The 24,105-nt window shown below is 57.5% G+C and overlaps 1 protein-coding gene across 2 annotated transcripts; it reads left to right on the forward strand.

Annotated features, from left to right (window-relative positions):
• The first annotated feature begins 1,524 nt into the window (after positions 1 to 1,524).
• On the forward strand, positions 1,525 to 22,787 carry SARDH (sarcosine dehydrogenase). 2 transcript variants are annotated; one of them, XM_082775458.1, is made up of 22 exons: positions 1,529 to 1,668; positions 1,747 to 1,843; positions 2,538 to 2,859; positions 3,476 to 3,654; positions 4,045 to 4,224; positions 4,787 to 4,910; positions 5,025 to 5,125; positions 5,918 to 6,022; positions 6,655 to 6,784; positions 8,329 to 8,415; positions 8,505 to 8,595; positions 10,873 to 11,014; positions 12,095 to 12,178; positions 12,299 to 12,412; positions 13,019 to 13,157; positions 13,549 to 13,662; positions 14,997 to 15,144; positions 15,368 to 15,461; positions 19,273 to 19,435; positions 19,702 to 19,870; positions 20,269 to 20,404; positions 22,282 to 22,787. In XM_082775458.1, the coding sequence occupies exons 3-22, from the start codon at positions 2,544 to 2,546 to the stop codon at positions 22,405 to 22,407; spliced, it is 2,742 nt and encodes a 913-aa protein (XP_082631584.1). In that variant the 5' UTR covers positions 1,529 to 1,668; positions 1,747 to 1,843; positions 2,538 to 2,543; the 3' UTR covers positions 22,408 to 22,787. The 2 variants fall into 2 exon arrangements, with proteins under 2 accessions (XP_082631585.1, XP_082631584.1); XM_082775459.1 differs by lacking the exon at positions 19,702 to 19,870 and having other exon boundaries at positions 1,525 to 1,668.
• The last annotated feature ends 1,318 nt before the right edge of the window (positions 22,788 to 24,105 follow it).

Consider the following 24,105-nt stretch of genomic DNA (forward strand, 5'->3'; position numbering starts at 1 on the left):
CCGCGGCCCCCAGCACGCCCCATGGCCCCGGTGGCCTGTGGCCGGCCAGCGTGTGGCCACCTCCCTCCACCGCCCCGCTGCTCCCTGCCACGGGCACCTTGGTCAGCCCTGGGCACCAGCACAGTGGCTGTCTGGGACCCCAGAGCAAAGGATCCGAACAGCTCGGGGTGGGGAAACTGAGGCAGGGGGTGGCGAGGTCAGAGCTCGGCAAGCTACGGACTGCACGGGGTCGAGGGTGCTTTCTGCTCAGTGTCATGCAGCTGTGGTGCTCTCCTGACACCAAACTCAGACTGCAAGGTGTGAAGAGGGTTCTGTGCACGCCAGTGCAGGCTTTGGTGATGGTGATGGCACATCCTTGTGGCTTCGTGCGCGCTCTGATCCGCTGCAGCCTTGCAGCACGCTCGGGCAGTCCATATGTGCATCAGCCGTGATGCTTTCTGTGACCTGGAAAGCTCCAGCTGGCACATGCAAACCGCTCTGCCCCTTTATTTCCTAATTAATCTAAGCATTACAGGAAAAGGATTGAACATTTTACATCCCCTCTATGACCACCGAAAACATTAACCTCCCTCAGGGCCCCGCTGCTCGGAGGCTCTGGAGCCAGGGCCTTGTTCTGCCCCATCCGGAGCTTCTCAGGCTGCTCTGCTCCACGCATGCTTCATCTTGCTTTGTTCTGGGTCTTTTCTAACCCAAAGGCCGTGTTTGTAGTTAGGACATGCCGGCGAGACAGCTTGGTCCCATCAGACAGCAACACCCCACCACGGGCAGGAGTTTTGACTTGTTCGCATCTCTTTGGTTACTTTGCTGGGCTCTCTTTAACCAGAAACTGGTTTTGTCTTTAAAAAAAAAAAAAAAGGCAAGGCTGTGTTGGGCTAATTCTGGATCAGCTACCCCCTCCTCCCTTGGCTGCTATTCAACCCCTTCCTGAACTGGGACAATTTGGATGCAGCCCCTGTACGGCGTGCATTCAGCACACACATGGGGGTGGCTCCTGGGACAGTGATGCCACCAAATGCCACGAGCCCCCCAAACTGCCACGAGTCCCCCAAACCACCACGAGTCCCCCAAACCACCACAAGCACCCCAAACCCCAGCCCCCAGGCAGTAAACTCAGGGCTCGCGACGCTGCCTAGCCCCAAACTTCACCAGCCCCTGACCCAGCCACGGCTCCACCCACCCCAAATTTCTCCCCCAAAGCAGAATCCGGCCCTTCAGAGCCGCCTTTGAGGAGCCTGCACCGCCTGCGCCTCCTGCCCAAACAGGCCCTAATTTTGGGGTGAGTCCTGGGCAGGAGGCGCAGGGACTGTGAGAGCCTTGGGGCTGTGAGAGCTAAATGAAAAGTTTTATTTTCCTCCCCCCTCTAGATGAAATTTTTTGGTGTTCCCACCTTCGCTTTGGGCTCTCGGGTCTGGCTTAAACGCATTTTAATTCTGCTCGTTCAATGTGACTGCTGGGAACTCCGGCAGGAGGGTCAGATGTTCGCCGCGCTCTCTGTGTTTGCTTTCTGGCACCGAGCGAGCCCTGCAGGCTGCGAGCCCCTCCTGGCCCCAGCCGGGCTCTCTGCTCTCCGCCGAGCGCTGATCTGGGGAGAAAAGTGAGAATTTCCTTCCGTTTCGAATTCCTCGGCTCCCCCTGAGTTTTTCTTCTTCGGTGGAGGAACAACAGCGGGTAAGAGCTCGGTCGGGGCAGGGGAAGCGCTCAGCTGGCCCCGCTCGCCCCCGGCTCTGGTTAATGTTTTCACGGCAGCGGCACGGAAGAGGAGGAGGAGGAGGAGAGCATCGGAGGAAGGCAGGCGCCCCACGGCCATCGCGGCAGGGAACACCACTCGGAGCAAGCGTCGCCGGTGAGTGGAGCCGGCGAGCAGTGGGGAACCCCGCAAGGAACTCCTGTGGGATATCCCGGGTGGGATTTCCCAGATTTGTAGGGCTGTGGGGTGGCAGCGAGCAGGATCCTGCAGGAGCGAGGTCTGTAAAAGCCTCCAGCTGCAGCTGGTGTAGGGAGAGCAGTGCCACCCCATTACAGCCTGCTGTTTGTGGGGCCAAGCTGCTCCAAAGCCAGAGCAAACCCCGAGCCACGTCCCCGGATCCCAGGCACTGGGCTGGAGGACTTTATCTGTCCCTGTCCCCGCCAGCAGCCATTGCACTGCCCTCTTCTGATACAGAGCAACCCCTGCTCCTTTGTGGTGCCTCCTGAATACACAAACAGACATTATAAAGGGGGTGGTTTCTGTGGGCTGGGAACAGGCGCAGGAGCTGCCGTGACCTGTGCGTTTCCAAGCTCCTTTTTTTTTTTTTTTTTTTTTTTTTAAAGCCGGGCCCCCCTGCAGGGTGCCTGGAAGCCTCCCCGGCTCCCTTTGGGGTACGATTCCTGCAGGTGGGGGTCCACGGAGCCTGGCTTAAAGCCTTGCCCCAGGTCCCCCCCGAGGTGCCGCTCAACCCGTTGCGCGGCACCACGATGCCACCACGGGTGCCACCAGCGGTGACCCTCTGGCAGGGCCCCCCCTGCCCACCCTGGCGAGGCGTTTGGGGGCTCCGCAGGTCGACATGTCCTACATCAGCTGCGCCTTGCGGGCGGCCGCCCCCCGCCGCCTGCCAGCCCCCTGGAGAAGCCCCCGGCCCTTCAGCAACGCCGCGGGGCCCCCGGCGGAGAAGAACGTCCCCTACCAGAAGACCCTGAAGGAGGAAAGCACCAAGATTACGGGGCCCAGCCGGCCCCTACCGCCCTCGGCAGAGGTGGTGGTGGTCGGGGGGGGCAGCCTGGGCTGCCAGACCACCTACCACCTGGCCAAGCTGGGGGTCACCAGCGTGGTCCTGCTGGAGAGGGACCGCCTGACGTCGGGCACCACCTGGCACACGGCTGGTGAGCTATTGGGATCGGGACCGGGGCGGGGGGGGGTTACACAGGACCCCACTGCTGGGGACGGGTGGATGGAGCCCACCCATGGCACGGGTAGGTTCTGGGTGCGCCGGGGGGGTTGGCTTTAATCGTGGAGAATTTCAGGGTTCTGCTTTTCCATTTGGCACAACTTTCCATTAGGAAAACACACCCCATTTTTTCTCTATATATATATTTTAATAGGATCAGAGAATAACTAAACAGTTTATTTCCCCTCTTACTTATTTCCACTCTTAAATTATTATTTTTAATCCAATTTCTTTGGCAGGGAGAGGGGAACTAGGCGAGTTTAATTCAACGCGCATTGTGGGGTTTTGTGTCTTTTTGGGGTAGTCCCCACCAGAAACCCTGTTCTCCCATTCATTTAAAAATAAAAAAAAAAAAATCAAAACCAATAATTTGTAGAGCCCCGAGGTAGCCACGAGATGGAGCAAGTGCCACAGCGGGGTGACACCCACCAAGCGGGATAGTGGTGCCAGGAGTCCCCCAGAACTCCTCTCCCTGGGGTTTTGGGGTGATGGGGGGGGTCAGGAGGGGATGCAGAGCCGCCTGCCCCACGGCCGGGCTGTCCCCCACCCAGGTTTGCTGTGGCAGCTTCGTCCCAGCGACGTGGAGGTGGAGCTGCTGGCGCACACGCGGGACGTGGTCAGCCGGGAGCTGCCGGCGGAGACGGGGCTGCACACGGGCTGGGTGCAGAACGGGGGGCTCTTCATCGCCTCCAACAAGCAGCGCCTCGACGAGTACAAGAGGCTCATGTCGGTAGGGAACGGCCCCCCCAGTGTCACCCCCCCAGGACATGGTGGCCTCCTGGTTTCCATCAGGCTGATAAAATCAGGCAAAATGCTGGCCAAGCAGGCAGGATGGAATCCAGCTGGCAATTTTCGCCCTTTCAGATAGCGGTAGCGTTATTTTGGGGGTTGCACAGGCAGCTCGAATAGGAATATGGGGTTGTATGGCCCTAAAAAGCTGTGCAGACCTTCCCACTGCCCTGGCTGGAGGGCTTGCCTTGGGGCAGTGAAGCACCTGGGCCATGCAGCATTTGGGGAGCTAAACATGTCCCGGTGGGTTCTCCAACTCCCTCAGAAGCATGGGATGAGCCAAGGCTCTCATTCCCTGCTTCTTTTCCCAATTTTCTTGTCTGGCTGGCAGCTGGGGAAGGTGTACGGCGTGGAGTCCTACGTCCTGTCCCCAGCGCAGACCAAGGAGCTGTACCCGCTGATGAACGTCACCGACCTGTACGGCACGCTCTACGTCCCCAAGGACGGCACCATGGATCCCGCCGGCACCTGCTCCACTCTTGCCAGAGCAGCAGCTGCCAGAGGTGCTACGGTAATTCCTAATTAGCAATTACTAATTAATGCCTGTTGACCCCGGGAGGAGTTTTCAGCCTCTGCCTTCCCCAGCTCCTCCTTCCGCAGGGAGCAGAATTGCTCCTGCAGGGTCAGGGCTTTGCCCTGCAAAAATGCTGTGCTCTTTGATGGCTTTTGGGGTCACAGAGACAAATCTGGCAGGGACCATAAGCTCAGGGAAAATCCAGGATGAAGAGAAGACCTTTAGGAGTGAGATGAGGCAGAGCCCAAGGCAGGTTCCTGGGTTTTAGGGTCAGGTAACACAATCCACCCATCGAAGTGAGGATTGCTGGCTCATCCTAGGCACATCATGGGCAAGGCACAACAATAATGAGTGTCCCCTGCAGCTGTGGGTGCGCAGAGGTGTGGTTTTAGGGTGGAATTGAGAGTGATGCTGTTTTCAGTAGTAACAGTAATAACTGGAAAGGAAGATGGCCAGGGCCAGAGCCCTGCCCAGCCTCACCTTTCCCGCTTTTGGGGCTGGATGTTGGGCAAGCTGGGACATCCCAGCCATGACCCTGCTTCTCCTCCCTCTCCCCCAGATCATAGAGAACTGCCCCGTGACCGGCATCCAGGTCAGAGCCGACGATTTTGGGGTGAAGCGGGTGCACGCGGTGGAGACGGCCCACGGGACCATCCAGACCCCCTGCGTGGTCAACTGCGCAGGTACGGGGCGGCCGGCGGAGCCGCTCTGCCTTGTGCCACAGGGGCTGGGGTGTCGGGGGGCTGCTCCGTCCCCTGTCCCCCTGCCACCCCCCGACGGGCTCTGTGTCCCCACAGGGGTGTGGGCACGTGCCCTGGGCCAGCTGGCGGGCGTCCACGTGCCGCTGGTGGCGATGCATCACGCCTACGTGGTGACCGAGCGCATCGAGGGCATTCAGGTGGGTCGCGAGGTGGGACAGCCCCCCCCAGGGACCTGCAGAACCCCCCCCTACCACCACACTTCACATCCCCCTGCACAAACCTGGGCCAGGCTCTGCAGGCACCCTGCGGCTCCTCCTGGTAGCCGACTGCCTGATCAGAGCCAGATTTAATATTTAACCATGTTATGACTCGCAGATAATTTTATTATTATTATTTTTCTCGGTAGAGTTGTTGGAGGGTCTCTGGTGTGTTTGGTGTCTGAAAGCAGCATCCGTGAGGATGCCAAACAGTCTCTGAACCAGCCCTGGTCCCCCCCAGGCAGAGCTGTAGCTCTCCAGGCGTTCCCAAACCAGCTGCAGAAATCTGTTCTCGCCTTCTGGCTGCAGAGAACCGCTCGGAGTTCTCCTGGGCACCGTTCAGGTGCCAAGGCTCGGAGAGTAACACCTGCCTGAGTTTCCATCCCACTGACACAGGCTGTGCCTGAGCCGGCAGTCCCCGAGGCCCCATTTTAAGAAGGGACGATTCCAGGGATTGTGGTTCTGCCCCAGTAACTCCTCTGGGCCGTGCAAGCACAGCGAGGAAGAGGATTTGGGGAGGAAAGGCTGCAGCATGCAACCCTCGGGGCCTCCTCTTCCATCCCCCTCACTTCAATCCCCAGCTGGGCTGGGGACACGGAGGGTGATGAAGGCTGGATGCAGGCCGGGTGCCTGCTCACCCTGCTTGACTTCTCCCATGGAAATGGGGCCACGTGTGGGGCCTGGGGGTCCTCTCATCCCCCCCTGACCCCTCTGTCCCCCTCTCCACTGCAGAACATGCCGAACGTGCGCGACCACGATGCCTCGGTGTACCTCCGTCTCCAAGGCGATGCTCTCTCCGTGGGCGGCTATGAGTCAAACCCCATCTTCTGGGAGGAGGTGAGCACTCCCTGGGGTGGGGACAGGAGGCTTTACAAGGAACCCACAGCCTCAGGATGGGTGCAGAAAGGAGCTCCCCGTGTCCCCGCTCACGTAAAGCCCATCCTGCGGGCACCAACCTCACGGCTGGTGGGGAGAGCAGGGCTGAGCATCCCCTGCGCCCACCCTGCTGGAGGCATGAGGCACACGGGTGTGAGAGGAGATGAGGAGGGTGAATAGGGCTGGGGGGACTTTGGAGGCCACCGTGCCACCCCTGGCCTGCCGCAGGGTCCCTTTAGCCAGGTGCCTTAATTCAGGCTCTGTCCCAGCCCTTTGGCTGCATTATTTTTTGTTTTTCTGGGGCAGCGAGGGTTTGTCTTTCCATCCCGGGGAGGAGGGACTCTGCCAGGGGACACAGAAGGAGGTGAAGATTCCCGTTCCTGTGGTCCCCAAGAGGCTTGCCCACCACACACAGGGGACACAAAGGGCTGCAGAGAGCCTGGGTGGGAGCTCTTGCTGGTTTTGAACCTCTGTGCCTTGGCTGCTCATAAAACCCCAAGAGATCTGAGTCCGTGGCCTCAGAGGCTGCCAGAGCTGGGAGTGCCACTAGCTGTGCTCTGTTTTGTGCCCTGATTCCCATTTCCCACCTTCAGGTATCCGAGAAATTTGCTTTTGGCCTCTTTGACCTGGACTGGGATGTTTTCACGCAGCACATCGAGGGTGCCATCAACAGAGTGCCGGTGCTGGAGAAAACGGGCATCAAATCCACCGTCTGCGGGCCAGGTAACGCAGCGGTGGCAGCATCGTGGCAGCCGTGCGCCTCCACAAGCATCTTGTGGGGCATCCGTGGCTGCCTCATGGCTGGTTTGGGGCTGTACCCCCAGCACCTGGGGGCTTGGCAGGATCAGGGCCTGACCCAGGAGTGGGCTTGGGCACAGCAGGAGTTGGTGCAGGCTGGAAATGAAGGAGCAGAGAAAGCTCCTGTGCTTGGGCTGCAATGGTGGCTCCTTCCTAGGGGTGGCACCCCAGGCTAGCTGCAGGAAGAGGAGAGAGACACGTTTTCTCAGGCAGTGTCTGCTGCTCTTCTGGGATTTAGATTCTTGTTTCAACCTTGGGATTCCAGGTTTCTGGGGTGCTGCTGTTAGGTTTGCACCCAATGCAAGATGCAGAGTTTAAGGCAGCAGCATCGCTGTCCTGCAGCCCCGGCGGTGATGCCGCCGTTGAACCCAGGCCCTGTACGGTTGGTTTGGCCATGAAATCCTCCACACGCTGAAAAAAAAAATCTCTTTTTGCTGAAGCACTTAGAGGGAAACCCTGGAGGCCCTTGGGGACGGAGCTGGGCTGTGCACAGAGGGAAAGTAGGGCATGTTGCTGGCCCCGCAGCGGGTAAAACATGGCTTGTAAAGCTGGGGGCCATGGCCCTGGGCGCTGATGTTTGATTGAACTGCGGTGTAAGAGGAGCTGGTGGCCTCCAGCGGGGAGCTGACAGCTTATAGATGTACGGCTGGTGTTTGTAGCGCAGGGGGGTAACCTCCAAAGGGTCAGCGCTCCTCCTCTGCTGGATTTAGCCGAGCTGCTGCTCTGCTCGCGACAGCTGAGTCAGGCTGGACTGAAGCAAATAACAAACACTTGTTCTTTCTGCTCTGCTGTAAGTATTTCACCAACAGAGCAGCTCTCCCTGCTCGGAAACCCATCCTTCGTAGGGGGAGCTGCCTGCTGCTGAGGCCAGGAGTCAGGGGGACCAAGCTGGGCACAGATGCAGGTGCCTCCCCTCGCTTTTTGCATGGTTGGACAAATCACCTCAACACAGGGAGCACTGCACGTCTCCATCAGGGTGTTTTCTGCGCTCCTTATTGTGGGATTTGCACCAGGCTGGGGCTGGATAGGGAATGGGGGCTGCCCGCCCAAGCTGGCGTCAGCACAGGAGCCTTGGGCAGCATCGGTGGCAGCCCCTTAGCTGAGCCAAGCAGCTTAAACTCATGAATTTTCCCAGCAGAAATCAATGAAGGTGAAAAATAGCAATGGCAATGAAATACGGCCCGGCTGCTGGGGATGTGATGGGCAGGATGGGATGGTGGGGGCTCTTTGCAGAGTGCAGGGCTGCGAAGGAGCTGCCTTGTGCCACCAGCCTCTGCTGCTGGCAGTGCTGTGTGTGTGCGTACATGTACACGTGTGCAAGCTTTTGGAGGAAATACACGGATGTATCCGTATGTATATGCTCTGGGAGCAGGAGCAGGATGAGGCCAGCCCATGGTCCCTGCTCCTGAAGCAGGCGGTGTGTCCCAGGATGCCTGCCCTGACTGATGCTCCCCGTCTCTGCCCCCCAGAGTCGTTCACAGCTGACCACAAACCGCTCATGGGGGAAGCTCCAGAAGTCCGCGGCTTCTTCCTTGGCTGTGGCTTCAACAGCGCTGGTAAGGGACGGTGAGAAACACCTCCTCGTGCATCCCAGCGTGGGGCACTTGGCCTCACGGCCTCATTTGGGTCCTTGCCTCTCCCGCAGGGATGATGCTGGGAGGCGGCTGCGGGAGGGAGCTGGCTCACTGGATCGTCCACGGGCGGCCGGAGAAGGACATGTACGGCTACGACATCAGGCAAGGCTCCTCTGGCACCCATCACCTCTCAGAGGTCCTGGGGATGGGTTTCGAGCACCCATGGGTGCTGGCATCAGGACCTGATGTCCGGTGGTGTCCGTGCCACAGTCCCTGTCCCCCCGAGAAGCCAGAATCAATTACGCCCCATGGCTTTAATGAATTTACACCTGGGGTTTATCTCATTTGCCTCATTCCGCTTCTACGCAAACAGCTTCCAGCAGACGCGAGGAGATTGCAGTGATGAGAAAGGACAGGGTAATTGCGTTTGGGTTGTGTTGTTGTTCAATTAGTGCTGTGCCTAATCCTCTAAGTTAATCATCGGGGGTAATGTTTTCAGCTGGAGATAGATTACCTTCCCTTCTCCGCAGCACGACGTGGGCTGCGAGGTTTCGGCGGTGCAGATGTTGGCTCCGTAATTGCTTTTGACTTGCTCGATTGTGTTTGATTGGGTTTGGGCTTTCTTATAGGGCTGCTAGCGACAGCAACAAGCTTGCTGGGGACAAAGCTGTTAAAATCCCATTGTTTTGATGGCACTGCTGGTAAACCACGCACAGAATCAGCCTGGGAAGGGAGGAGGTCGGTGCTGCTGCTGCAGCGAAGAGAGAAACAAGCGGGTGGACAGGGACAGCTGTAGGGTCAGGAGCCTGGGTTGGGGCAAGGCTTTTACACACCTTCCGTGCCACGCTGGCTCCAGACACTGCAGATTTTGCTTTGCATTAACATACCGGGTTGCAAAGCGGGCAGCAGCCCCATGGCCCCGCCGTCCCTGCCGTGGGGATGGGGACGTGCAGCAGGAGCTGCTCTGCCCGCTGCTGTCCCCTGGGGCACCACGGCCACGCACATCATTGGGGTTTTGTCCTCTCGGTGTCTCGCCTTTTCTGGAGTTGTCAAGCTGATGTCAGTCCCCCTTTTTTCCTTATTTATTTTTAAATTTTTATTTTGGTGATGATTACTGAGCTCCTCTTTAAATAACTCCTTTTTCTGCACATTTAAATATTTATCCTCTCAAAACGCTCGTTTGTAAATATTTCATCTGGCAGCTGCTGCTCCTCTCGCTGCTGTCAAAATGCAGCGTGTTGGTGATGGGGCCGGGGCTGGCGGGTGCCCGGCGTGCCGGTGACATGCTAAGTGTCACCTGCCACGTGTCTACTGACACTTGCCGGGGCAAGCTGTCCCCACGGAGCTGACTCGTGGCTTGCCCACGGCTGCTTTTGGGGCACACTGCTTGCATTTTTGGAGCTCCCAGGTCTTACATGAGGAATGACCCGAAAGTACGACCTGTGAGCAGTGCTGGTCCCTGCTGCCCCTTCGCCCTGGGAAGCCCCAACCTGGGTGAAAATTTGGGAAACAGCCACCAGCACTGAGCTCAGCTGGGGGCTGGGAAAATCTCCTTTTGGGTGCCCAGAGAAGGGGAGGGTGGGAGGAGGGAAAGGGGCACCAGAGCCTGCAGTGCTCGGCCCTGCCATCCCCCTGCTGCCCGCCTCCACACTGCACACACCAAGTGGGGAAGAAACCTGAAAATGACATTTTAAAAGGCCCTATAAATCACGTTTTGTCTTGCTTTTTGCCTGCTGCCTGGCTGCCTTTCTGCAGACGGAGGGGCTCTGGGTAATTTGGGCACCAGTCCCCTGCCAGAGCTGGGGCAGGAGAGGTGGCACCAGCTGAGCGGTGCCGGTGCCAGAGTTAGGGGGCTCCAGTAACAGCCCCCCAGCACATGCTGAACCAGCACATTCCTTCAAGGAGCTTTTCTGCTTGAAAAAGGAAAATATGTCAAACAAATTTAAAATGCTTTGGGTTTTATTTATATTTCAGTCTGGGGAGAACTGGATGAAAAATGTGAGGAATGTTCACGGCTCGCTCCCTTTCGGGGCTGCATTTAAAACTGGGCTCTGCGAGAGACGCTCTCTGAGGCTGGCCCAACGCTGAAACAGAGCAGAATTAACATAAATTTTCCTATTTTTTTCTTGTTTTCCCCCAGCAGGACTGTATCCAGCTCTGGTAAATCCATCTGGACCAGGGCTGTGGGTTGCACTGAGTGGGTAGAGCCACAGGGATGAGCTAGAGCAGTTTGATGGGCAAAAGATGCGATTTTTGGTTTCTTTGCTCTCCTACCCATAAAAAGGGAGCAGGGATCCCAAATTTACACCACAATAGCTGCAGCCACCTCCTCCGGCCAGGGGGGCCATGCCCAGGAGGGCACCAGGGATCCTAGCAAGCCGATGTGCTTGTCCTGATGTGCTTGTCCTGATGGCCACCCTGTCTTGCTGTGCCCTCCAGGAGGTTTCACCAGTCCCTCACGGACAACAACCGCTGGATCCGGGAGCGGAGCCACGAGTCCTACGCCAAGAACTACTCCGTTGTCTTCCCCCACGATGAGCCGCTGGCGGGGCGCAACATGAGGAAGGACCCCCTGCACGAGGTGAGGAGACCCCAGGGACCCTCCAGGCAGCCCGTGCTTCTGCCAAAAAATAAGATAAATAAATAAATAGATGCATTGAAGCATTGGGAAGGCATGGCCTTAGCCACATCACTCTCCAAAACAGCGTGCTGTGGAGATGCTTTAAGAGCTTGGTGAGGGTCACCGGGCAAGGGGCAAGTGGAGAGCAGAGCTCAGAGCCCCCCAGTGCTCCCGGGGTGGCCCCGTCCTGCCAGGGTGCAGCCTCTTTTTCTGAGCCCCTTATCCCTGGGAGAGGATTCACCTCACAGCATCCCTCTCCTGATGGCGAGCAGAGGCTCGAGCAGAACAACAGACATTCCTCCCCACCGGCCCCCGATGTTTGGTTGACAGCTCGGTTGTTTTCTGTCACCGAGGATGCAATTTATTTTTTAATAGCATGTCTAATAGGCGATGCCCATTTGACTGACAGCCTGGTATTTGTACATGCAGCTCCAGAACATGTGCTGTGTTTTATAAATAGACACTGAATCACTTCTGAAATGTTCAACAAAATCTATTCTTTTCCGAACGGAGGCACCCAACAAAAATATCTTAATGGATCCCTAATTAATCGCGTGCAGAGAGATTTTCCTGAGATTACAGAGGAGGAACAAGAAGGTTGCCATATGAATCTTGGATGTTATTTGTATAATTACTCTTGAAAGCACTGGGGAGAAGCGTGCTGTGTGGATTTAGCATCCCTCGGCCAGTGGTTCGTGTGCCGCCGTGCAGACTTTGGAGCAGGGCACGGCTGGGCTGCAGGGCTCCTGGCTGTCGGATGCTCTTGAGACAAATACCCTTGTTGGGTGGGCACAAAGATCAGCCAGTCTGTAGGCAGACAAGGGGTTCTGCTCTTCTAAAAGACAACCCACAGAGATGATTTTGGCTGCTGGTGACCCTTCTTTCCATTTGGCTGCTGACAGCCAGAGCCAAAGGTTTATGAGTCGGGTTTTGAGCATCCATTGGAGGTGGAAAACCTCGGCACCGCCGGCTGAAGCAGGAGGGCTTGGTGAAAAGGGCAGCTTTTAACCTTTCCTTCCCATTTCTCTTTGTCTCAAGTAGGAGCTGCTGCAGCAGGGCTGTGTTTTCCAGGAGAGGCACGGCTGGGAGCGGCCAGGCTGGTTCAGCCCCAAGGGAGCAGCTCCGGTAAGCATGGTGCCCAACGTGTGCTGCCCCAAAAGCAGGCGTATTTCCCCCGAATGGGGGGCAGCCCTCAGCTTTGAGGGGGTCTTTCCAGTGCCCTCTGTCCTCCTGCTTCTCCCCCAGGTCCTGGATTATGACTATTACGGTGCCTACAGCCAGGAGCGCCACAAGGACTACGCCTACAACCAGCTGCTGGCAGACGAGTACACCTTTGACTTCCCCCCCCATCACGACACCGTGAGTGTAGGGGGGGTTTTGGGGGGTGTTTCTGTAGCTGGGGGTGTTGGAAGCACCAGAGCCCCTGCAACACTGCAGCCCTGCAAAGAGCTGGTGAGGCTCAGAGGGAAGGAAAGCATGGGCTTGCCTAAAACTGGGCAAAATGTCCCCAAAGAAATGAAGTGAAATGTGTGCCCTGTGCTTGGAAACCTTGGCATAGAGGCCCTGTGAATTTTGTCGCTGCTTTCCCAAAGTAAGGAGCTGAAACCAACTCAGGGAAGCTCAGATCCATCTGCAGTGTTGGCCCCCAAATCCAGATAAACAGCACACGCTGTGGGGCGAGGGAGCCTGCTGGGAAATGGGGGAAGGAATACCCAACTTGATAAAATCTGACTTATTATTGGTAACTCTCGCTGTGGTACTGACATAACGGATGGGACTGGGCATACGGGGGAGCCTGCCAGATGTGCTACATCCAACACCTGAGTTTTTCAGGGCTGTTTTGAAGGCACCAGGCGCATGCTCGGGTGCTGTGTCTCCTTACATAAATGGCTTTCACACGTCTCTCCCTTTGCAGAGTGAGAGGAGCGCGCCACGGCTTCAGCACTGTGTTTGCTTTAATTTTAGATCAAGAACGAATGCTTAACGTGCCGGAACGCCCTGGCTCTCTTTGACATGTCTTATTTCGGGAAGTTCTACCTGGTCGGCCCCGAAGCAACAAAAGCGGCCAACTGGCTGTTCACCGCCGACGTGAGCAAAGCGCCAGGTAAAGGCTCGGCCTCCGCCCGTGGGCCGCCGGGCCTCCACTGCTGCCTCCACTGGGAAGTGCCACCTCGAACCAAAACACACAGCGAGGACCCAAAACAGCTTTTATTTTCCAAACTGCTTTAGCAGAGGGTGTGGGAGTGGTGTGGGAGCAAGCTCTCTGCCCAGCCTCCCCGCAGGCCGGATCCTGCTCCTATTAGTGCTGTGGGAAGCGTGCTCTGAGCCAGGAACCGACACAAAACCTAAGGAAAAAAAAAGCATTGCTCCTGTCTCTGGTGCTGGGCACACAGTGCAGGGCACGGCACACCAAGGCAGTGGTGTTTTATTTAAGAATTAGGACACGTTTTGGTGGGGAGGGCTGGTGGGCAGCGGCGCCGTCTCCCCTCCCGCAGGCTCCACCGTGTACACCTGCATGCTGAACAAGCGCGGCGGCGTGGAGAGCGACCTGACCGTCAGCAGGATCAACCCCGGGGAGCCGGGCTCCCCCCTGGCCCCCGCCTTCCAAGGTACTCAGCAATGCAGAACTGGGGGTCTCTGCTTTCATACGAGGGTCACAGGGCTTCACTGAGCCCCCAGAATAAGCTAAAATGCAGTTAAACAGCTAAGCATCGCGGGGAAGAGCACCACAGATGTTAGGATCCGTGCCTGCAACCCTCATTGTGCCCACAAACCAGGCACGTGGCAGCAGCCCCCTGGGATGCTCTCAGTTCCCAGCATCGGGGGGCCAGGGGGCCAGGGTGGCAGGTTCAGTTCAGGGTCCACCAGCAGCTCCTCCATCCCCGCCATGCTCAGGACCATGCATGGCCGCAGGCAGCGGGGTGATTGCATTTCCCTAATGGCACCACCTGGCTCTTCCACCTCCACCCCTGGCTGCCCGTAACCCAATTATCCCCTTTGTGCCGGGGGCCTGCGCCGCTCCTCGGTCTTATTGGGTTTCTCCAGCCCTGGCTGGCTGCTCTGACCTCTCCCAAAGCCCTTATCAGCTGCCATAAAGAGGAATTGAAAGGAAGCAGAGCAGCCAGCCCGGGGGGCAGAAATGACATTAGGGAGCAGCAGGGGAGGAGGGCGCCGAGCTGGGCTCCAGCAGCGCTGCCAACGCTGTGCTAGATGCTGCTGTAGTGGGTATCTGGTCCCATTGCACCCTCATCCCATTGGGGATGGTGCCAGCGAGCCCTTCCCACCCCACAGCCCATCCCACATCCCTCTCATCCAGGGCACCCGCAGGTGATGGGAAGCGGATGGCGGAGCTGCTGGGTTTGATGGGTGCCGGAGGAGTTTAATAGAAGCGAGTCTATTTTTCCAATTACAGTAGGTGGCTGCACTTATTAGCGTTATGACAGGTTATCAGAGAGCAATTTCGTCGTGGCGGGGAAGGAAGAGGGGCGATCGATCATGCGATAATCGGCTCCCAAACTGCATCCCTGGGAAGCTGTCGCCCAGGATTAGCAGCAACATGAAATTCCTGCTCACGTTCACACAGATGCCTCCCTGCCTGTCCACCCTAAACCTGAGCCCTGGTGAGGTTGCAGTGGGGGGGGTTTGATTTCACATTCTGGAGACCCTTACTCTTTCTTCTTTCAGGTTTTAAAGGTCATTCGGTTTTCCCTTCGCTAGCTGAGCCCCACAAGCAAAATCAGCACGAAGGGCTCCTTGTCCCATTGTCCCAGCACCATTTAACCTCCCCTTTTGTTGAGGTCCCCCCAGGCTGTGCAAGCTAGAGACACCCCCGGCTGCATCTCAGCATCCAGAGACAAAAATCAGCCCCAAGCTGAGCTGAGCATCACCCCAACCCAACGCCCCTGAGCCTAAAATGACGCTGGGGGGTTGGGATTTCTTCCAGGGGACGGCTACTACCTGGCCATCGGCGGGGCGGTGGCACAGCACAACTGGTCCCACATCACGGCGGTGCTGCAGGACATGAAGCTCCAGTGCCAGCTCATCGACTGCTCGGAGGAGCTGGGCATGATGAGCCTGCAGGGCCCGCTCAGGTGAGTGGGGGGAGCACCGTGACCCCCAGCAGGCACCCTGACACCCAGCCCCACGTCCCCTGCTCCTCACCCCGCTCCCTCAGTAGGATTCCCCACATTAGGTCCCGTTTGGAGGGAGAGGGGCAGCCAGCCGGGATGGGACAGCAAGGTTGGGTGATGGCCATCAATAGTGGGTTAGCAAGATACCTCCTTTCACCACGGCCCCTTTGTTATTTCCCTGCAGCCGTGCCGTCCTCCAAGAAGTGCTCAACACCGACCTGAGCAACGAGGCTTTCCCCTTCTCCACCCACAAACTCGTGAGGGCCGCAGGGTGCACGGTAGGACGGGGCTGGCACGCGAGCTCCCGCGGCTTGTCAAGGCTGGGAGTTTGCAATGGGCTGCTGGGGAGTTTGGTTGTTTTGTTTTCTGCTTGGTTGGTTGTTTTTTTGTTGGAAAAGAGCAAAAAGGACAATGGGAGCGGGGTGTTTTCCTCCCCTCTTGCCTGCTCTTCCAGCTGGGGGTGCCTGGGCGCTCTCTGGGCACGGCCACTGGTTTGCAGCAGCGGTGAAGGAACAAGAGAATCCTCCCTCAGATTAGGACGAGCACTGGTGATGGGTTTATCTGACACTCCGGATCCCTTCCTTTTCCTCCTACCCCTAAAAAAATATATATAAAAAGATGGGGGGGGGGGGGGGTAATTTAATGCGAGATGTGTCACGGCTCCCTGGAAGGGCTCAGCAGCCTGATGCCTCGCTGCATTTGATCACAGGCACAGTCTGACAACCTTAAGCTTTCCGTTCCAGCGCAGATCATCCTGCGTTTGCCGAGACTTCGGGGCTCACGTCAGCGGTTATGCAAGCGCAGAGATGGCCAAAACCTGGGGCTCAGCCCCACGGGGCCAGCGCCAGGGGACGGGAAGCGCCTTGGGGTGCCGGTGGCAGTCAGCCCCGCTGCGTGCCCCAAGGGAGCTGTGTTGCAGAGGATTTTCTAAATTCAAAGGGCTTATCACTGCTGTCTGACACACGGAAAAGCTGATACATGTTCAGATGTTTGTTTTGCCCAAGACCGTCGCTCAGCAAGACGGTGAGAGAAGCAGGATGTCAGTTTTGTGTTTGTCTGCTTGATGACCTACGCAGTCAATTCGAGCTAAGCCCTTGTGAGTAGAAATCCTGGTTAAGAATGCCCTCTGAGCTTTAGAAACTGATTATATAAAGTAGCAGGATGGTATCAGTTCTCCAAATAGCCAGAATTGGCTTAACAGTGAGTGTAGCATTAAAAAAAAAAAAGTTCATTGTGCTTCTTGACAGCGTTGCAGGGAATAACGCAATTTTTGGACTCACTAAAATTCTTCCCAGATCTAGGGACTCGAGAAAATAACAGCCGGGCACCTGGTATAGCATCAGAAAAGAAGTGAGAAAATTGTCTGGATGTGTTCTTAGCCTTAAATAATTAAAGGCAAAATTAACTGTCCCCTGCCCAGGCTGGCGGCCCTGAGCATCCTCCTGGAGGTGCGGCGGTGAGAGCAGGCAGTGGGAGGCAGGCCTGGCATATCGGTGAAATTGGGTTAAGCCGCACGCGGACACTTTTCATTTGGAATTAAAGTGGCTTTAATTCGAATGCAGCTGGCTGCTGAAGGGATTGCTGCAAAATCAAATTAAGGCTACTTGAGCTGTGAGGGAGAGCCTAGCCGGGGCTTAGGGCACTTTAACTAAGGCACAGGTTTTGCCTAATTCAGATGAATCCTCCAAAATGTCACCACGCAGGGGCCAAAAACCCTTTTTGTATCCAGCATACGGGAGGGGACGGTGGCGCAGGGGACCCGAAGGCCAGCCCTTGCTGCAGGCTGTCCCCCTTGCCACACGTCGCTGTCACCGCTGAGGAGCTGCAATCCTCCCCGCATCCTCCCCGTCATGTCTGTGGCAGGCCGATAACATCTTGTAATAATCCACTTAGCCCTCTGAAAGGTGTATGAACGCTCCTGTCTGCAGGAGCGTGATGGGTTTATTTGCATTTCCCTTCAAGTTTGCAAGAAAATAATCCAGTCCTGCGAGGTAGAAACGGCTGGTAGGAATCATAGGGCTCCTTTTGAGTGCAAATGCCCTGATTTTATGAAAAAAAGTAAAAGGGAGAAAAAGAATAGAAAAGAAAAAGCTTTTCTGCCCTCCCAGGCAGAGCCAGCACCTGAACTGCAGGCATCTGAGCAGAGACAGAAAGGAAAGGAAAGTGAATTTTCAGGTTTGTGAAATGGGTAATATTATACTGGCACAGAATTAAAGGAGAAAACAGAATGTTTTCTATGCTTCGCAGGGCTGCAAAGTGTAGGATTTTTGTTGTAGTTGGTTTTTTAAAGTTATGTGGGGAAAAAAAAAAAAAAGTGAGCTCTTTTCATACGGATGTATTGAAGTGCTCGGTAGTGCTGATGTCGGAGCAGTCACCCCGTAAGCCTGAAGGCAATCCAGGTCAGCGTGCAGAGGATTCAGCTCGTATGGGGGTGTTGCTGTAGCTGTAAGGTCACCGTGCATCCTTTGGGGGGGCACCTTTGGGCCCTCGAAGTCGCCACGAGCAGGGACAGGCGGAGGGAGGCTCCTGGGGGCGGCGAGCTGAAGCCCACCCCGATGTTATCGCCTTGCAGTGGGGTTAAACCAAACCCAGCATCTTTAAAAAGCGATCGCTGAGGTTTTTGTGCATTAACTCAGTAGTTGAGCAAAATCAGCTGGAGTGAAAGGAGAAGTCCCGCGGAGCTAATGACTCTGGAAATTACCGATTGGTTTGCGAATTTATATATAGCGTCTCTCATTGTATTTAACAGCAGCGAAAGGACCCCGCTTGAATTTCCCTGCTGGATTGCGGGGTAAAGCTCAGGTTTTCATTTTCTAGAATACTTAAATGCTTTTGAATTGCTGCTCAAAGGCCCCGAAATTGATGCTATTTCATAGCTCCGTTTGAAACCTACCAGGAACGCCTGCTCCCAGGAGACGTTGGCGGAAACCCGCGGGAGAAGCGGAGCCCGGCCCTCGCCTCCCCACCCCGGGCTGTGCCAACCGAGCAGCGGGCACCCAGATTTCCCCTTAGGGCTGGAGAGTTCTCTGCTTCCACCCCGTCAAAAAAAAAAAAAAAAAAAAAAAAAACATGAATCCAAAGGGATGAACCAGAGGGAAATAGAGCTGAGGCTCCAGGGCTGTCTCCAGGGAATGTCCCCAAGCCTGGGGAGCATTGGGAGTGCAGAGGAGCTTGATGGGGCTATGGGATGGCACGATGCAGGGCACATCTCTGCCTGCCTGGGAGAGAGGTGGGGATATCAGCAGGGCCAGGACATCACGGTGCTGCCCCAGGCTCTTCTGTGGTTCCTGTCCCTGGGGAGCACAGGCAGGGAGGGAGGGAGAGCTCCGAGGAGCACCAAGCTGTCTTCTCATCCCTCTTTGGTGTTTGGTGCATTCAGTGTCTGGCTAATTGGGCTGCCAAGAGTACTGCTCTGGGGCACCGTGTCTTCAAGGGGAACCTGAGCAGCCCCATGGGGTGATCAGGGCGCAGATGGGGACTCTGGGCTCAGCCTTTGGGTGACAGCATGCGGCTGCTGGGTGCACATGGACCCATCCCTGGGGGACACATCCCTGGGGGACAACAGCCCCGAAGTCCTGCTGGGGATAGGTCTCCCTGCCAACAGGCAATACAGCAGATTTGGGGAGATGCAGCGTAAGTGGTGCCCGCGGGCTTTCCTCCGGTGTAGCTGGATCAGCAGAGGGAGACAAAGGCCTGGCTGGTGTGGGGAGCATCGCTGCTGACCGCAGCCTGACCACAGGGACAGCTGGCTGCAGGGTGCAGCACCACAACCCCTGTGTCCCCCAGGGACCCCAGTGACAGCACCAAGCAGGGGGGCACTGAGGGAGACTCCATCTCTGGGCTCACTTGCCTCTTAGCTGTGGTTTTGAGCTGCGCAGCTTTGCTTGTCCAGTGATGAAAAATTCACTCTGAACGTGGCACAAAGAGCAAAGAAAAGCCTTGCACGAAATCAGGATGAGTGCAACGCTGCCGGCCAAGCTGGCTTTCACCCTGGTGGGTGGCGAGGCTGGCTGGGGAGCTCCAGCAGCCCCTGCCAGGCTGCTCAGCCCTGCTCCATCCCCAGGGATTTGGGGGTTTTGTGCTTTTCAGGTCCGTGCCATGAGGCTGTCGTTCGTCGGCGAGATGGGCTGGGAGCTGCACGTGCCCCGGGCAGACTGCGTCAAGGTGTACCGGGCGGTGATGCAGGCGGGCGCCCGGCACGGCATCGCCAACGCCGGCTACAGAGCCATCGACAGCCTCAGCATTGAGAAAGGTTTGGGGCTTTCCTGGCAGCTTTCCCTTTCCTCCTGCTCTGCTTCTGGCTCGGCGACCCAGGCAAATGGGGTTTGCCCAGCTTTGGGGTGCAGCTGGCCCCGTGCTGCTGAGACTTCCCCACCTGTGGGCTCCTCTCGAGGGTGCTTTGCCCAAGGCCAAGTGACCCAAGGGGTGGCCAACAGGCAGGGCTGGTGTCTTGGTCTCCCAAATTGCTCACCCCAGGCTTGCTGGCAAGGCAGGGAGACCCACGCTTGGTTTTGGCAGGGTACAGACACTGGCACGCAGACCTGCGCCCCGACGACACCCCGCTAGAAGCAGGCTTGGCTTTCACCTGCAAGCTCAAGTCCGGCATCCCCTTCCTGGGCCGGGAGGCTGTGGAAGCCCAAAAATCCTCGGGCATCTTCCGCCGCCTCGTCTGCTTTACCACCGACGAGTGAGTACGGCTGCTCGGGGCAGCTCAGCACCACACGTGGCAGGATGAGCACCCGCAGCGCTCCCCATCCAGCCCCCGCACCCCGTGAGCGCACACGGAGCTCGGCTGCCAGCTCGCTCGGCTGTTTTCCGTGCTCTAATTACATCTCTAATTTAAATCCCACCACGTATTCCCCGCTCGGTAGTTAATGGAAGCTGGGAGCGCTGCGACAGGGAGGGGGGAGGCTTTGCAATTCGGGCTGGAGGGGCCTTGGTGAAGGAATGGGGGGGCTGTGGGGCAGCAGCCCCCGTGCCAGGGGGGATCCCCAGCTCACGGGCTTCTCCTCCAGCCCTTTCCCCCTGGCCTGTGGGCTCCTAACGCGGATTTTTCCCGATGTTTTCTCTGCTCTGGCCCCGCAGGAAGGTGCCGATGTTCGGCCTGGAGGCCATCTGGAGGGACGGCCAGGTGGTCGGCCACATCCGCCGGGCAGACTTCGGGTTCGCCATCGACAAAACCATCGCCTACGGCTACATCCGCGACCCCGCGGGGGGACCCGTGAGTATGGGCGGCGGCGCCGCCGCCTGCCCCTGCACCCCAGGCTTGGCAGGGGAAGCGCAGAGCTTCTGCTCGAAGCCATATGCACGAGCACATTGCCATCAGATGGGGTGCGAGACGGGGCACCCCCCGTGCCCCCCCCCGAAGTGATAGCAGCGTGAGACGCGGGGGCGAGCGATGCCACGGCTCGGGGCGGCGATGTCCTCACCGGTGACGTCCCGGCTGCCACCCCGCCTGGCCCCCGCGTGCTCTCAGATGCTAATTGCAAGCGAGTGTTTAATTGCAGCGGTGAATTAAGTTATTTTACGGGGATCGACTGCCCAGTCGGAGTGCAGTGGGCTCTCAATTAACCCCCCGAGACTCCTGGGGTGTAAATGAGGTGCCCTCATTAAGCGGCGTGCTGCGGACAGAGGTCGGGGAGCCTGCGTGGGGACAGAGGGCTCAGGGTGACGTCCCCGGGGGCTGTCCCTGTTGCAGCACATATGTTTGTGCTTTAATCCTCTGGCTTGCTTTGATTTTTAATCCTGTGTCAGCGCGAGGCTCCCGAGTCAAGCAGTGTGGGGTTGGAGGGGTATCTGAAGCCCCCCTGGGGGGACCCTTCCTCATCTCCCTGCTTCAGCACAAGTCAGGGACAGGGACAGGGACATGCACAGAGGGGAACGCAGGACTCGGGGCTGCTCAAATCCTTATGGGGAGCTGTGCAGGAATGCTTCAGTGAGCATTTAGGGGGGTCAGGCTGTCCCTGTGGGGAAGGCAGGTGCCCTCTAAGGCTGGGAGGTGGCAGCAGGCTCCAGCTGGGCGCTGCAGCGGGGTCTGCAGCCGGTGCCCCCCTCCCACCACAGCAAATGCTTTCCCCTACATCTGGCTTTCTCCTTTCCTTTCTTTTCCCACTCTCTCCCTGCCACATCTCGCTCTCCCGGCCGCCCCCGCCTGCCCCAGGCAGCGTGACGGAGGCGGTGGGATGGAGGTGGCACGGGGACGGTCCCCTCCTGCCTGCGGCGAGGCAGCAGAGCGGTGCTGAGTGCATCCCACTGGGCACGTTGAGTGCTTCTCCCTGCCCGGGTATTTGCCATGGGGAAACCTCTGCCAGCAGTAGGGCCAGCAGTGGGGCCAGCAGTGGGGCCAGCAGCTCTCGGTGCCACGGGGAGCAGCTCTGCATGCAGGGGGCTGCGCTGCGGGGCCCCAGCCCTGGCAGCTGCGTTGTGCCCGTGGGAAGCAGCGCTCATTAAGCAGATGTTAACGTGCAGCCTTAATCTCTCTGCTCCCTGCGATAACTCCCGCTTGATTTACGCCGTGACGGCAGGCGCTGGCTGTGCGGGAGGGGAGCGGGAGCTGCACCAGGACCCTGCCCTCAATTGGGGTGTCTCGGGCACCGGCACTGCCTGGTGCTGCAGGAGGGACACCTCGGGCTTGTCACAGCAGCAGGGACATCCTGGCTGCCACCACGGTCTCCTCCTGCAGCCAGTGCCCAGCTGGGGGACAGCGGGGACCGACCCCACTGGGGTGTGCCATCCCCCTGCCACCCACCCCGTGATGAACTCGAGCTCCTAAGTGCGCTCTGCATTGGATGCTGGTGAAAAAAAAATCCACTGAAAAAAAAAAAAAAAAAAAAAAAGGACAGAAAAACTGAATTGTTTTTATTTATTTATTTTTTAGCTCAGTGCTTTTAAAAATCTGTTTTCCTCCTCTCCGTGCATCCTCCTGGGATGGCAGAGCTGGGTTTTCTGCAGAAAGCACAGCTGAAGAGTGGGGGGGGAGCGTTCCCCAGCGCAGGGAGAGCCCAATAGTGGGGTCAGGGGGGTGGCAGGGGGGGGTCTGCTGTCCCCCAGCACCTCACAGTGCGTAACGGGGGGGTTTGGTGTGGCTCTGCCCTGCAGGTCTCGCTGGATTTCGTGAAGAGCGGCAGCTACCAGCTGGAGAGGATGGGGGTGAGCTACCCGGCCCGAGCACACACCAAGTCCCCGTTTGACCCGGAGAACAAGCGAGTGAAGGGAATTTACTGAAGGACACCGGGATGGGGATGTGGAAGGAGAGAGCCCTTTGGAGCTACCGACCAAATCCCCAGACCCGGCTACCCCAGCAGGGAGAGCTGGGCAAAAACCTGCAGTGAACTCATCGAGCAAATTTGGTCCAGGTTAAAGGGGAAGGAATGGAAGAGATTCCAAAGAGCCCAACAATTTTGTTCCCAAGTTTCCTAAATGAAGCAATACCACTAGAGCAATAGTTCTTTCCCGTGGGTTAATTGACCTGAAAACAGTGTTGTGCTTGACTGCAAATGAAACGGTTTCAATTTTTGACTTTGCTGGAAACCCTTTCCCCCAAAATGTAGTTTCATGCTGCACGGAAATGAATTTTTTAAACTCTCTCTCTGCCGTTAATATGACTGTCGCCTCCAAATTTGATGTTCCTCTGTGTCCTTGCTGCTCCTGTCCCCGCTCTGACAATTGTCACCGCGTCGTGGTTGTGCCCTGGGGACCCTCTGCTGGGGGCGCAGCAGGGCATGGGGCTGGCTCTGCCCCTTGGGCTCTCGCATGGTTTTTTGGGGGCATTTCCCAGCAAGTCACAGCCGTGCTGCTGGAAATTGGCTGTGGGGTGAGTCGGGGGGTTGGGATCAGCAGCACGGGACAGGCAGGAATCCCTCAGCATCTCCCCTGGGATGGAGCGGGGGACACAGGGGCCATTTCCCAGGTTTACACTGGGGATCCCACTGCAGGATTCCTCTGCAACATCAAATCATGAAATCCACAGGGATTTTAAGCACCGACATCCATCGGTTGGTAATTGCCACCTAAGTCCTGTTAAAAGCAAAGCCTGGGGAGCCTAACCTTTCGGTGCTTGCTCGGGTTTTGTTTGTGGTGCTGGAGGGCCATTTTGGGACATGTGGCAGGAGGCTGGGAGGGCTGACATTCCCCAGACCCAGGCAGTGACCTTTTCCTTTTGCTGCAACGCAAGAGCAAAGGCAAGTTTCATTTTTTTTTTGCTGTGGATCCTGGAATGGGAGAGCACTTGGTGCCCTGGGGAGCACTGCCAGCCTGTGCCAGCACTCTGCTTTGGAAATGAGGAAAGCACAGCAGGGCTCTGCAGCCCCTTAGCACTGAGCTGCAGGCAGATTCTCATCTCCTTCCCCCAGGGAATAAAAGAAAACCCCAAAGGCGATTGCTGTTTGGGTCTGGGTCCCTTGCTGTGTGTGTGTGTGTGTATATATTAATCCTCTGCGCCTGGAGGAGAAGGAATTTGAGACATGCTTTGGCCCGTGTGGTTTTTGCCCGTGTCCCCTCTGGGCTGTTCCTCTCGGTGCCATGCCATGCGCTGGCCGTGCAGGGCTCTGGCACCAGGGCTGCTCTGCTGTCCCCTCTGCTCTGCTGCCATCGTCCCAAGGTCACCTTGGAAGTGGCTCCGGCAGCTCCCAGCTGCCAGGGGGACTCGTGTGGCCTCCATGCTGCGTGCTGCCAGCCACAGCAGCACAGAGCTGGCTTTGGAGGTGTCTGGAAACCCCCCTGGCTGTCCTCAGGGGGAGCAGGAGGGGTCAGGTCCACGGTCCCTTTGGTGGCCCCGTGGCTGAGCCCTGCACGTGGAGCCCCCCATGGCTGCGGAGCTCCCTCCCCATCTCCCCCCAGCCTCTTTTAATCACAAACAAGCGCAGGCAGCGAGGGACTGGGGCTCCATCCTCCTCAGCACAGGGAGAGCCTCGTCTCCAGCGC

This window comes from Aythya marila (genome assembly GCF_965140915.1).
Source record: "Aythya marila genome assembly, chromosome: 19".
NCBI lineage: Eukaryota > Metazoa > Chordata > Aves > Anseriformes > Anatidae > Aythya > Aythya marila.